Here is a 13543-nt window from a genome sequence, read left to right as displayed (position 1 = left end):
CCTCACTCACAGCCGTGGGCACTGCGGTGAGCTGAAGTGAAGGCAGGTCAGGCTCACAGTTGTGACAGTCATGCAAAAGATAATAATGCAGTGAAGTTATGTGCATTTCTGTTTTTCGGTGTGTGTTTGTGTATTAGGGAATGCGGTGGTGAGGTTTTTTTTTTTTTTTTTTTACCCCTGAATGGAAGACTGCCTTGCACCATAAATCTGTCCCTCATTGGGGAGACAAAACGAAAATGGCCCCCGTCATAAAACATCTGTAATGGCTCCATCCACCACCAACACATAATGGGGCAATTACCAAGAAGGGGGCTGGGACAGCATGAAGCCGTTAGCTCTCTTTGGTACACCACACAATGCTTTGGTGTATGTGTTTGTGTCTCATATGCATATGTCTGTGTGTATGCATATGTTGGCGCTTCATTCCAGCTCAGGACCGTAATGTGAAGATATTGAAAGAGGCGCAGAGCGAGGTCCATTGCACCCCCCCCCCCCTTTTACCGGCTCATTGAACCACTCCGTCCATTCGGCACACTGACAGACGGGCACATCTAATCTGAAATTGCATTATTGATGCCTGATCTTTTGCACCGGGCCCTGCGTCTTCCACACCTCGTAATCAAGCATAATTGAGGTTAACTGTACGGCACGGCTGAAACGCTAGACAGGTAAGCCGCAGCCTCTCATGATTAATGTAGTGCGTTAGTGTTCTGGGCTCTGACCTTTTGAGATAGGCCAGGCACCATTTTTAAGTGAAAGCTCTGCCTCTGCCGAGCTGCGGAGTTGTCCATCAAGTCCTCCTGCACCCCGCCGCCCTCCACCCTCCGCCCTCCGCCCTCCACCCCAACGCCATCCCTCCTTCCCAAGTCAGATCCTTGTCTTGCTGCCTCATTGCCCCTGACCCTTGTTTGTTTGCCTACATGTCTCGCTTTACAATACAGAACCGAAACCTCGTTTTTTTTTTTACCACCCAGCTCCCTCTTTAGATTTGGGTATGTTTTGTATATTGAAGAGAAAAAGTTAATGGGCATTGATTGAGGAGAGAGAGAATTGTGCCTTTGACTCTTGAGATTCTGGGGTTTTTTTCCTCACTTTTAGAGCCGTCCCAAGCTACCGTGGAGCGGCTTTGCTATTCAATTTCAGTTTTTCCCTTTGACACTGCGAGCCAAAGCATTCACTTTAGTCCTAATTTGTCCTTCTCGCGGTCCGAGTGCTCAGACCAGTGAATGCCATTGTCTGGCCCCTGTTGGTCAACGACCCTCCCTCTCTTCTCCACAAGCCTCCGCGGATGTGAATGGGCAGCGAGGTCATGTCCTCGCCTTGCTCCCAAACACGAGCATTGTCAGAGTTAACTGTGTAAATTTACTTTTGACTCGAGCTCATTCAGACCCTCACACAAACACACAAAAAGATGAACTGCGGGCATATACAAAAAGACGAGCTTCCTTTCTGCGGAGATTTGCAGGAGAATCTAAAGGTGTACTTGTTAATCAGGGATGGCGAGGACCCGGGTCACCATCTGTAACATAGACCAGGGGCAGTAAATGGATGAGGAGGGGTGAAAGGGCACCCTCAGACATTCCTTTAGAAAATAAACAGAACAAAAGCAGGCTTCTCTGGACAGGTATTCCAAGCAGATCTATCAAGTTGACTTGAGTCTTTGCTGTTTTCCAAGTACATAAATGCATTTAATGCATTTTTTTTCCCCCCCAATTACAAAATCACATTAAAGTTTCTAATGCAATGGGGGGAAAAAAAAGCAACACGGCTTCATCCTCACATTTCAAACGGCCATTTGGGAGTGAGTTTAATGCAATTAGCAGGTTATCTGTGGTGAAGTGGAGGTGTCCGCTCTCTTCCTGTTACCGTATGGTCCGACAGGAGGGAGGGATGGCTTTCTGTGGGACCACAGAGGAAGAGACGGGCAGATGCCCCGTTAGAGGAAACACCCTGATCTTTTGTTACACTATGGCTGCTGTGTTTGGCCTTTATTATCTGTCTCTGCTTAAACAGCAGCTGCCAAGTGCAACCAACCGCCACTCTCTTAAAACGTCTTTTCAGTTTTGGTTCTCGTTCGACAAGTACTTTTCAAAAACATTCTACGAGGCACATCTTTGATTTTTTTTTTTTTTTTTTTTCAAATCTGACCGCAGAAGAATAGAAAAAAAAGACAGTGACCTCTGGCATCAAGGCACAAGCAAGTGTATTTAATGTTTGGGGCCGCCCCTGCCTTTTGTGTTGAAGCCAGTGGTTCAATGAAAGGCGGCAGTAGGGGTCACTTCAGGCATCTGCTGCTCTCCTGCACCACTCAGCTGTCCATCTGTGTACGCTGCTGCCCTTCTGTCCACTCATACGCGGAAAAAAAAAGAAGCATACAGAAAGAGAGAACGCTCCTTAATGTTGCGTGTGAATGTACTGTAGGCACGCACGTCTGTCAGGGTGGTTTTTGTTTTAATTCTGCATCTGTTTAGCGCAGAGAAGCACCACCTTGCATTGGCCCGTGTTCTTGGCCGGAGGAAAGGTGTCAAGCTTTATTATGGAGGGAACTGCAGTATCTGCAAACCATAACGGTGGGAACTAGAAGAAACCAGAGAAGGAGGGACCCCTCTAGAGGCAAAAAAAAATTAAAAAAAACCTACGAGGAGAGAAACAGTCACAGAAAAATAAATAACTTCTTGCTGGATTATATCAGTAGCAGTTTGAAAGTCCGGCCTTGGCAGCGTCCAAGGCTTCTCTTTTCTCTTCCCCTCTCTACATTTAAATTGCATTCGTTCAACAAATCAAAGCACAAGATCTAAATCCTCGCGATAAATTCTCTAATGCTCTTTTAATGCCGGTTTGACAAATTTCTGCTTGCTTCGAGGTCCTCGCCCGTCTGAAAGATTCAGCGCGATTTATGCCTTTCCTGTCGCTGATGAGGACATCACTGATAACGGAGCGGTTAAGTATGAGGATCAGTCGTGCCTCCGTATGAGCCAAGGCCTTCTTTTACACCTTGGAGAGGCTCCCGGGACCTTCCTCTCGGAGCAACACCTAGTAGATCTTCACTTATGCAGCCTCGCCGATCTCTAAATAGGAGCCTCCAATGCACAGATGTGGGGTGTCAGGACTATTTGTGTTTCTGATGAAAAGGACCCGTCTCTTTGCCAACTTCGGGTCTGCTTAGACTAATATATTAGGGCCGAGTTTCAAATAAACACGACTCTCTGCTTTTGCTCTCTCTGCCTCGGCGTAGAGCGGAGGGACAATAAGGCGGTTGTGATGAAGAACTTTATAGGAACATTTAACTTGAGAGTGAGGGATTGAAGCGGGTAAACAAAGCATTCCTTTCCCTTTCATCACCATTTAACTGTTCCCTTAACATTCGGTCTCACCTCCAGGCCAGTGCCCACCAGACCGGGGGAACTTGTCAAATAAATATAAATCAAAAAAAGGAAAAGGTTTATCCCACGACGTACATGAAGCTGCTTAGAAATGCAGACTCCACTGTGCAACATTACAGTGTTTCTAATCTAGAATCAGCCGCTACAGTGGTGCACAGTATATCTCCCATGGTGCACTTGTGAGCAGCAGGGATAGCGTGGCTCGCTGCAGCACCCCGGCGATGGTGCTCCAGACACATAGCCCGGAGGGCCATTTGGTTACACTCAGGGGAATGGTTGTTGTGTCAGTCATTTGCTGCGACCGCTAAAGAGTGCACTTAGCATCCTCTGTTTCCCCCTAGCAAACATGTGGGGAGTGACATGATACTGTACAAGAGCCTGGACAACATATACCATTTCAAAGCAATTTCCTAATTGTTTCCAGGCCAAGGTCGATAGACGATATGGAAGCAATCCCTTCTTTCAAACTTTTTTTTTTTTTTTTTCATCCACAGATTGGGAAACATTAAAGTGTTAAGTAAACTTGACCCAGGCAGGCTAATTCATTGGGAAATAGCTGGGGTTCGTACATTCGCTGCCATATCAATGACAGTCAGTCAGTGGATTTCTTTCTACTTGGATGGCCACCATATGTTTATATGGCGCATACCCAGCCAGTCACTGAATGATGACATTTGTTGTCTATGATGAGAGACTGTTTACAAAAGGGAAGGATAGATTAGCTTGCATACCTGAAGGCACCATATGCGCATTAAACACATCTTATTGGGGAATTCTGGTGTTGATTTTGAAAACCTCAAGTTTAGAAAGTCTCTATAACTACGAGGAATGGTCTTAAATTGACAGAATATAGTCTTTTTTTTTCTTTCTTGAAAGGCTGTTCACTATGATTTTAAAAGCATGTGTTTTTAAGTTCTGTGTGCCATTCAAGCATAATCATCCAGGAAGAAAAAATATTCTTTTTTGAATGTTATTTGGGCCTACATAACGTATTTATAAATCCATTGATTAAAAAAAAGTATTTCTTGGCCTCTTATTCCCTCATAAAGAAATATGATACTTCTTTTTTGTGCTTTCTGGGGAAGTGAGAATATCCTCAAAACACTTGAATGTATGAAATGAATGCCAAAAAAAGAGTTGCATGAATCATCAGAAGTACCAGGCTGGTAGACTTTGTTTTGAATTTTATTTGTACAGTAATGGTGTGGAATATTATCCAGTAATATATGTATATAAATGATCTTATATATCATTGTAAAAGCTCTTTACACTCTAACTGAATGCACCTCAAAACTCAGATCCTATATGCAATTATGAGGTAGACATTAATAATGGTATTTTCCACCCTCTGCAAAAAAAAAAGACAATATCGAATACACCTTAAATTACTCTTATCAATGTAAGAAATATATGATTATCATGGAACTCTGTACATCACAAATAATAAAATAATTATAGAATAGAAATTATACCGATTTGAGTGCATTTTGTATATTTACAAAGAAATGCCTTTTTCTCATTTCTTCATTCGTTGCACTTTGTAAAGTTTTCGACTGTACAAATATTTACAGCTCAAAAAAAAAAGAAGTAATGAACAGCAGTGCATTCAAAGCTAATGTGCATTTAAATATCGCCTCGTTTGCGAGTCTTTTTTTTTTTTCTTCTTTTTCTTATGTTCGTCATCAGAGAAGACAAACTCTCTCGCTGACCCTGACCACGTGTCCTTGGCGCAGTCAGTTGCGGAAGTGCATTTCGTAAAGATGCAGACTTTTGAGCAAAAAGTTCGCCTCAGTAATGTGTGCTTTTTTCTTCTTCTTCTTCTTCTTCTTCTTCTTCTTGTTTTTTTTTTTTTTTTTTTTTTTTACAAGAGGGCTCCAGTCAGGCACAAGTCTGGTTTTGTGTCCTTCCTGTCCACAAAGGCGCATGACGCCTCTCAACTGGTCTCCAGTAAGGCAAAAAAAAAAAAAAGAAAATCTCTTGAAGGCATTACCACCACATCTTATCTCCTCTCCTCAGGCCAGTGTGTGTGTGTGTGTGTGTGTGTGTGTGTGTGTGTGTGTGTGTGTGTGTGTGTGTGTGCGTGTGTGTGTGTGTGTGTGTGGTAGATTAGACATTCACCCCCTTGATTTGGATAACAGGGCACTAGCTCTGGCCTGTAATGACTCCAGCTGGACGGTGGCAATTACGGCCTGGATGCACATACCCAAAAGAGTCCGGCCTGTGCTGGCAGCATCACGCGGCAGAGCTGCAACAAAAGCCGCTGACAGGCAAAAAGCCCGCTGTCCTCTGGCCTCGGCACGAACAGGTGCACGGTCGGACTCAATGGGCCCCCATCATCTCGCCTCGTAGAGAGTCACCCCCTCGTGCCACATGGACACGGTCTCGCTCTCTCTGGGGAACAAAAGCCTGTTTGATGAGCGACGACTTGTTGCGTGGATGGGACTGAAGGCGTAACACGTTAAGGCAGAGAGTGTGAATTACTGTGACTGTATTCGTCTGAATAAATAGCAGGTATCGCCTTTGTGTGCATCCCTTTTGAATAAAGACGAGGCGCGTCAAAGAATCTCAGACCTGCGAGGGCTTTATATCTTCAACCTGGGACCCATCGAGACTCATCTTTGATTTTTTTTTTTTCTGTCTTTTAAAGTTGTTGGTGTTGTTGTTGTTGTTTTTTTTGTTCATGCGTAAGAACCGCTACCTGCACCCGCACTGCTCCACCACCATGTCCTCGTACTGCTTGTACACCACGTTATTGCCTGAGTCTATGTACAGGATGCTGATGGGGCTGAGTTTGGTGGGGACGCAGCAGCTGGGCGGGGTGCTGTTGGGGTCCATGGAGTTCATGAGCGTCTGTATGATGGCGTGGTTGGTCGGCTCGAGGTGCGACCTCAGGGGGAAGTCGCACACCCCCTCGCAGTGGTACGCCTCGTAATCCAGGGGCGCGATGATCCAGTCGTCCCAGCCCAGCTCCTTGAAATTCACATGCAGCGCCTTTTTGCTGCACCTGGATTTGGACTTCTTCCCGTGCCTCTTGCCGTGACGGCTGCTCAGCGCGGTCCTCCGCCGCCGCCGGGGGCCCTCCCCCTTGACCCCCCTCAGCGACACCCCCTCCTCTCCCGCCGCCGCCGCCGGCTTCGCCGCCTCCTCCTTCTCGCCGGCCGACCTTCGCGACTTGATCTTCTCCTTCATCTCGTTGAACAGGTTCTCCCTCTTCTTGGAGCGCGTGTAGGCCACCAGGATGGCCTTCTCCTGCTGGGACCGGCCGCTCCTGTCCAGCCCCAGCTGTCTAAGGTCCACCTCGGTGTCTGATTTGCGGAGAGTTACGCGCAGCTGGAAGCAGAGCTGGTTCCCCTGCTGAAAGTGTTGCTGGTGGTGATGATGATGGTGAGGGTGGTGGTAATGATGCTGGTTCGCTTTGAACATGTCCCACGCGTCCAGAACCTCCCAGCCGGCCTTGGTGGAGTCCAGCGGGTCCAGAGACCTGGAGTCCAGCAGCCTGTCCGAGTGGCAGGGGTAGAGCTGGATGTCGTAGAGGCCCGTCGTCTGCAGGGAAGTCTGCAGATTCCCGGGCGCTCTCCTGAATATCCTTAATTCCGCCCCGACCAGCTCCTCTTTGTCTGAAAGGGTTGAGACATCAAACAGATACTTTTGTCTTCGCAGAGGAGAGTGCAAAAGATCGTCTGCAAGGATAAAAGAAGAAAATAATTGCAGTCAGATTCACTTAGGGTGTACAGTGTTCAGAGGGGTGGGGGGCGCATTCTCCCACAGAGGCATCTCTCGCTCTCTCGCTCTCTCTCTCTCTCTCTCTCTCTCTCTCTCTCTCTCTCTCTCTCTCTCTCTCTCTCTCTCTCTCTCTCGCTCTCTCTCTCTCTGCCTCTTGTTTTTCAAATGTCCACCCTGAACCTGCCTGAAACAAACTACAGCTGACAAGTCCTCAATTTGGATATGAATGGAAAATAAACACGTTAATTATTGATAAAAAAAAACTGACTAAATCCATGATTATATTATACTTATAAATCCAGTATTTCCCTCTAATTTGATTTGATTTGACTCCATTCAAACAAAATTATCTTGATAATAAAATATGTTGTAATACTTAAGGATATGTGAGGGTTAAGTTCAACCTGCTTTACGGTTTCTTAATTTAATTCCATACATATTTGTTGCTTGAGATTGTATTGTGATCTTCATATATATATATATATATATATATATATATATATATATATATATATATATATATACATTTTTTATCCACCTGTTATTCCAGGGCTGAATTCGTTTTTTGATATTGCAGTGACAATAATCCAATAACATCTGAGTAAAATGTAATGCCACGTCACTTTTAATCAAGGCAGGATGTTTTAATGCAAACGGCTCTGCTTTCATTCCACTTGATGACAGATTGATTACTAATTTCAAGCTCTTTGGCAGAGTGGAAGTACAGTTTTTCCCTTCTTTGCGGTCTCAAACGGTCTCAAGAAGCAGTCAGAATATCACAAATGTGTTCTCGCAGCGTCGTAAGGCGAAGAAAGAAAAAAGGAAAAAAAAAAACAAGGGGCCTAGTGATTTGTAGGCCCCTTGGGTGCTGCCAGACACAACGGACCAAAGGCGACATACTGTACACTCAACTGAACAATACACAATTAATGCATTATTCTCTGCTGGAGACCGAGGAGGTCTGCAAATATTCCATCAATGAGACTGGAATATAACACTGTGGGACAATGCATGAAAAAGAGTTAGCGTTTGCAGAACACGCTCTATGTCTGCATTTAAGAAGTCCGAGTGTTTTTTTTACGGAATGCATGTTTGATCAGAATCATTTATGTTTGACATGTGTTGTCGTGCATAGAGAGCTGTAGCTTATTAAAGTAAAGACGCAATTAAAATGTTCTTGGTTTTGCTCCAATATCAACTATAACAAGTTCTTCTTTTTTTGTATCATTTTCCGTTTATATCTTTTTCTCTCGCGTAAAACGGAAAGAATTCGGCAAGTAGGAGTGAAACCATTTTTGTTTCCTGCGTTTTTCCCTTTTTTTCCCGAGATTTTGATAAAGTAAATGCAGAATGTATCAAGGAAATGTATCAAGAAAATTGCATAAAATTAAAAAAAAATCTTAAAAGGTGTATTAAGGGATAAATGAAATCCTCTCTTTTAAACGTCACATTTTCCACTCATCAAAAACTACAAGGATTTAAACCTAAAAAGCGGAATTAAATTGCTTGTTGAGATGAATGATGTGTGGTCTTTTCTTTCTTGTAAAATAAAAGCATGTCGCCTCGATTGATTGTCTCCATTTCTATCTGACATTTAAACAAATCAAAGTGGCAAACCTAAATCTCAGAACCCCTGTCATAAAATGAGTAAAACTTGCTCTTAAGAGATATTTGAATCTAGTTGTCAGTTTCCCTCCGTGAACCCTGCCGAGTGAAACAGTAAAATCAGATTGAAACCTTGTGCTCGTTTCAGTGACTTTGCCCGTATGGTCTGCATTAGGACTCTTTTTTTTTTGTTATAAGACCTCAAACAAATCGAATGCAAGTTCACCAAATAATTAACAGTTCTGAATTCCCAACTTCCTCATTAAAGCACTTCCCCTCTTATATTTCATCTCATCCTGCCAACGACAACATTCCCCTTAAAACGCGCCTGCACGGACCGACTGACTGACTGCACACACTGTTGGAATTATTGAGAGATATTCGTGTTGACAGTTAAAAAAATGTAGAGAGTTTTCTTAATTTCATTATTATGTAAAAAGCCATTTTTTTTCCATTACGCGTAAGATGCTTGACGGCGGATAATTAGGGAGAGAGTGCGGTGGACTTTATTGCTTGGTCAGAATGGCATCCTGTGCACTTTAGTTTGACCTTGTTGCTTGTATTTGATCCAATGCAAAACATATTTTTGTCATCTATGCCTCTGTTTAGAGAGAGAGAGAGAGAGAGAGAGAGAGAGAGAGAGAGAGAGAGAGAGAGAGGCCGGGGTGCACCATCTGCGCTTTAATGAGTTACCCCAAGTGCCAAAACGAATTTTGTAATTCGGGTTATTCTTTTCTGATCTTGCCATTTCTGACCTCCAGGAAACACCCTGCCTGGTTTTACAAGCAAATTCCATTTACCTACAAAAGTGCGAGAGCCGAAGAGGCCGTAGATCATAGGTGCACTCAGTAAAACCTGTCTCTGCGCGCATGAATAATGCGTAAAAGACGCAAAACCTGTTACTTTACGCGTCAAAAAGCTGCCCCCGTGTGCATTTCTATTCCTGATGGAGGCGGTTGAACTAACGAGAGCTCCCAGCTGAGGTCCATTCTGCAGGTTCATGCAATACAACACTCAGAGGATGCTGGGAGGAATCCCACAAGAAACCAAAGGCGCTTGAGCTGAAAGAACGAGAAGAAAAAAATAATTTTCCGTAATTAAAGTGGCGCTCGCAAAGGGAGGTTCCGCAGTAAAAAAAACAAAAAAACACTTCACAGCGGAGGAAGTGCTCTTTCATTTTTCGCCCCTCGTCGTTTTTTTGGTGATGTGCCCATCGTGGCCGAGCTGGGTCATTATGGAAGAATAGACAGTGTTGGATATGTTATGACATGAACACTCAATTAGATCACCGAGTTCAAATACTCCAATCAGCCGGTCGATGCCAAGCAGCTCTCAGAGGGTCCAGCTCGGGGTCAGGGCCAGTGACACATCACATCAAAATCACAGGAGAAAGTGAGGCGTTTTTCCTATCAGATCAGTTCACACTGCAAGAAATGGCCCCACGGACGAGCCTTTTAGCTTTATATTCAGTCTTTAAACGTTTCTGTGAAAACGAGCAAGTGAGAGAGAGAGAACACCACATATATAAAATATAGGTTGTTGGGGGTTTTTTCAGCAAAATGTATCAAATATTATTAATCAACTGTTCTAAATTACATTTCACTGTCTTGAAAAATAAGTTGCGCGCTGGATATGTCTGCAGTTGCACCTCACCATGTAGGCAGATGACAAGTGGATTCAAGCAGCCGACTCCGGACTAAATAAGTCGTGATGATGGATATTTTTTGCAGCGCACAGTCTCGGAGTGTTCCAGACCGGAGGGAACGCAAACAAAGATAGCTTTTATTTCTCCTGCAAAGATTAACTCGGCTTATGTCCCTTTGTGTGCGCTGGATGTGTTTGTGTTTATCAGATTGTGTTTGTCCTCGCAGGCCGAGTCAAATCACTTGGTTACAACACGTTAACTGACCCAAACACCTGCTTCTCACACCGAGCCGCTCTGCCTTGGCCCCCAACTCCCTTTGTCAGCACGAGTTGGCCAAACCGGACAGCATAAAGGCAACTGATGGGTTTTTGGGGATGTTAGCCTCTGTTAGTATTTGAAATGTTTTGGGGATTTTTTTTTTCACTGTCTGCGTTTGTAAATGAAACAACAACTGAAGTGAAAAAAAAAAAGATTCCTCTGTATTCACGTGGAGGGAGCAGATCAGTTGTTGCTGCAGTGTCCACTGACAGTGATTTACTGCCTTCATTTACAGAGCGCCTTAATTAGTGTTTTACTGTCGTGTTATCTAGAGGTTAATTTAAGTGTAATATAAGTAAATACTTGGAACAAGTTACGTGTTTCGGCGGCTGTGCGGTAAATTGATCCCAATACAGTCACAACAGTGCTCATGTACAACATGTAATCCTGCAGCGTCCCAACCTTTCTTTTGATTAACACTTATTCGTATGTTTTATTGATGTTTTGTGCGCGTAAAAGTGCGCTTTCACATTATATTTGCCTGCTCTAAAACGTGCGTAAAAGTTGCCGCTGCGAGCTTGTTTTTCTGTACTTTAGTATGCGTGACTGTAGTTGTAAGCCACAATTCATGAACATCTATACAAGAGAATATTAGACCAGAATGTTAAGGAAAAACTGTGTCACCGAATTATGCAAGAATGAGCTGATGGAGCTGGCAACGGACTGAAACCAACCTGTTCCTCTGTCCACAAAACTTGTTATGGTGTTGGCAGATTTAGAGGAGCGGAAAAAGCTTGCGTTTAGTCCGAGCTTCTCTGCAGCCGAGTATGTCCTGTATATGGAGAGCATGTATTCATGCGGCACAATAGCGTCCTTTAGGTCTTCTTTGTGATGGCCCACGACAGGGTGCGTAGACGCGAGGATGTCTTTTAGGATCTTGGATGACCTTTGTCCGTCCCGATGAGAGATCCGGGCTCCCCGGTTTCTCCTCGGCGCAGAGGGAGAGATAATAGCAGCAGACTGGAAACACGGTATATTCCCAAGGAAAGTAAGGAGCAGGCCCAGATATAGCGTCACGAGTCGAGATGCGTCCATGGCTGGAAGAGTCACCGGGAGATGTTAAGAAACTCCCGCTTAGTAAAGTTGGATTCGTGGGGCCGCCGGAGTCGGAGATGGTGTGCGCGTCAGGGTCGGAGAACTGCTACTTTTGCGCCCTCCGGTCGCACCAGAAGAAGTGCGTTTTGCGCTCTGGACTCCACACAAGAGCGGAGACTGTTGGGCCGAGGGAAACACGCCCACATGGTCGCTCAGTGCAGGGCTTCTCAAACCATTTCATGTCACAGACCTCCAAACAGACGCGCTCGCGAGCCAACAGACCGACACAGACACGACAGTGTCCGTTTTTGTTGGTGGTGGTGGTGGTTTAACAGCCAATTGCTGAACTCATCTACACCGTTCAGAGAATTGTGGTTCCCTTTCATTTCGGATGACAATAATTCAGATTGTGACGTCTATTAGTAAACAATAAAATGAAACTGTTTTGCTCCTTCCTCAAAGAGTTATTTTGGACAAATGGTTTAGGCTAAAAGCACATCTGAGCAGCATAGAGATACTTCCGTTACTGCAGGTGTATAAAGTTTACCAAAGATGCAGGTCCAAACAATTTTCAGAAACACTTGAACAGAGTTAAAGTGCTCCTTATCACAAAGTCGGAAAGCTTCCAAGGACACGTCAAATCAGATTAGATTAGATTTTACGCACAGATAGACTGAAAACACGCAATGTGCACCAGGTGATCATAAAGCAGCGGCTTTTTTAAAGAAACATGCCTTGTTTTCTACTCGATTTAATGCATGTATTTGAGGAATACTGAATAATATGATTAATATAACGAATCAGGTGAAATGTCAGTATTGCTATTGTGTTGAGCGGATAGCATTTTAAGAGGAGAGAATTAACGGAAGGGCAGAGGTCTCGTGCATTTTAATTGTAACTCAGAGGTGACCACAGTAAACTCTCAACATGTTAGCCTAAATGTTGAGTCACTCAAATGCACCAAACATGTTTTAAATAACACTAGTGACCTCTAGTGGACATTGTCTTTTATTACAACCCGATGTGAACCAGAAAGAAACCAGGACAAATGCTGCATTCACGTCCTCTGGGAAAATCTGATTGCTTGTCTGATCATTTGTTATACTGATTTCAAGGTGATCATGTAATTCCCCCAAACTTATGTTCAATGACCAGTTCTGACAATGACAGAAATATCAAGTAGGAACATGTTATCTCCATGTTACCTGAATGCATCATCAAGGCCAGACGCGCGTGCCACCAACCAACAGATTTGTACTTTTGTGATTTCCCAACTCATAGTGCGTTTGGTGAACTATTTCTGTTTCTCTGACTCTTTAAAGTAACCGGACCATATGAAACAGCTTCATATTGTACCGCATGCAGTCACTTGCCATATTACACGTGTTCGTAATATTTTGTCTGCTCCTAAACAACTGAAAGAAGACACAATGACGTGAAAGATCAACAAAGAAAGGTAAATCATAAAACATTTAAGTTGATTTGCATTAAGACCAAATAATATATGCATGGATTTAAAGTTGTGAGTTTGCGATGATTCGGGTCATAGTGATGGCGGTCTTTATGTCAATCCATTTAGTTGCGTTTAACTGTGTGACATTATCTCGTTCCAGCAGAGGGCCTCAGTGATAAGAAGACAAACTGCAGCTCATAAGTCACATGCTAACGTTTGATCCAGTACCAACCAGTGTCCAGCGCTTCTTCGGAACCCAATCTGACGCAACGGTGAACACCTCCGCAAACACGACACTAACGTGTGGCCCGACGGCTGCGCTTCAGAGAGATGCGTGGCACTATTTGCTTCCCGGTGGCGCTGAATATAAACGGCTATAAA

General features: G+C 44.1%; 1 protein-coding gene across 1 annotated transcript; it reads right to left on the bottom strand.

The window, feature by feature from the left end:
- Nucleotides 1-4613: 4613 nt before the first annotated feature.
- gdf6a (growth differentiation factor 6a) lies at nucleotides 4614-11829 on the bottom strand. The gene is made up of 2 exons (XM_068730019.1): nucleotides 11349-11829; nucleotides 4614-7063 (listed from the first exon to the last, which is right to left on the bottom strand). The coding sequence occupies exons 1-2, from the start codon at nucleotides 11707-11709 to the stop codon at nucleotides 6078-6080; spliced, it is 1347 nt and encodes a 448-aa protein (XP_068586120.1). The 5' UTR covers nucleotides 11710-11829; the 3' UTR covers nucleotides 4614-6077.
- Nucleotides 11830-13543: the final 1714 nt, after the last annotated feature.

The sequence above is a fragment of the Cebidichthys violaceus genome, unplaced genomic scaffold (genome assembly GCF_023349555.1).
Source record: "Cebidichthys violaceus isolate CVI_PGR_0920_01 unplaced genomic scaffold, fCebVio1.0.p SCAF_49, whole genome shotgun sequence".
Classification (NCBI taxonomy): Eukaryota; Metazoa; Chordata; class Actinopteri; order Perciformes; family Stichaeidae; genus Cebidichthys; species Cebidichthys violaceus.
Note: the sequence above shows the minus strand (reverse complement) of the source record. Positions and strands in the feature narration are given on the sequence as shown.

Excerpts from the sequence above, each read along its gene's own strand:
- gdf6a (XM_068730019.1), bottom strand. The coding sequence starts at position 11,709 with ATGGACGCATCTCGACTCGTGACGCTATATCTGGGCCTGCTCCTTACT. Across the intron at positions 7,064-11,348 it reads TTTTGTGGACAGAGGAACAG|ACGATCTTTTGCACTCTCCT; the intron begins GTTGGTTTCAGT and ends TTATCCTTGCAG.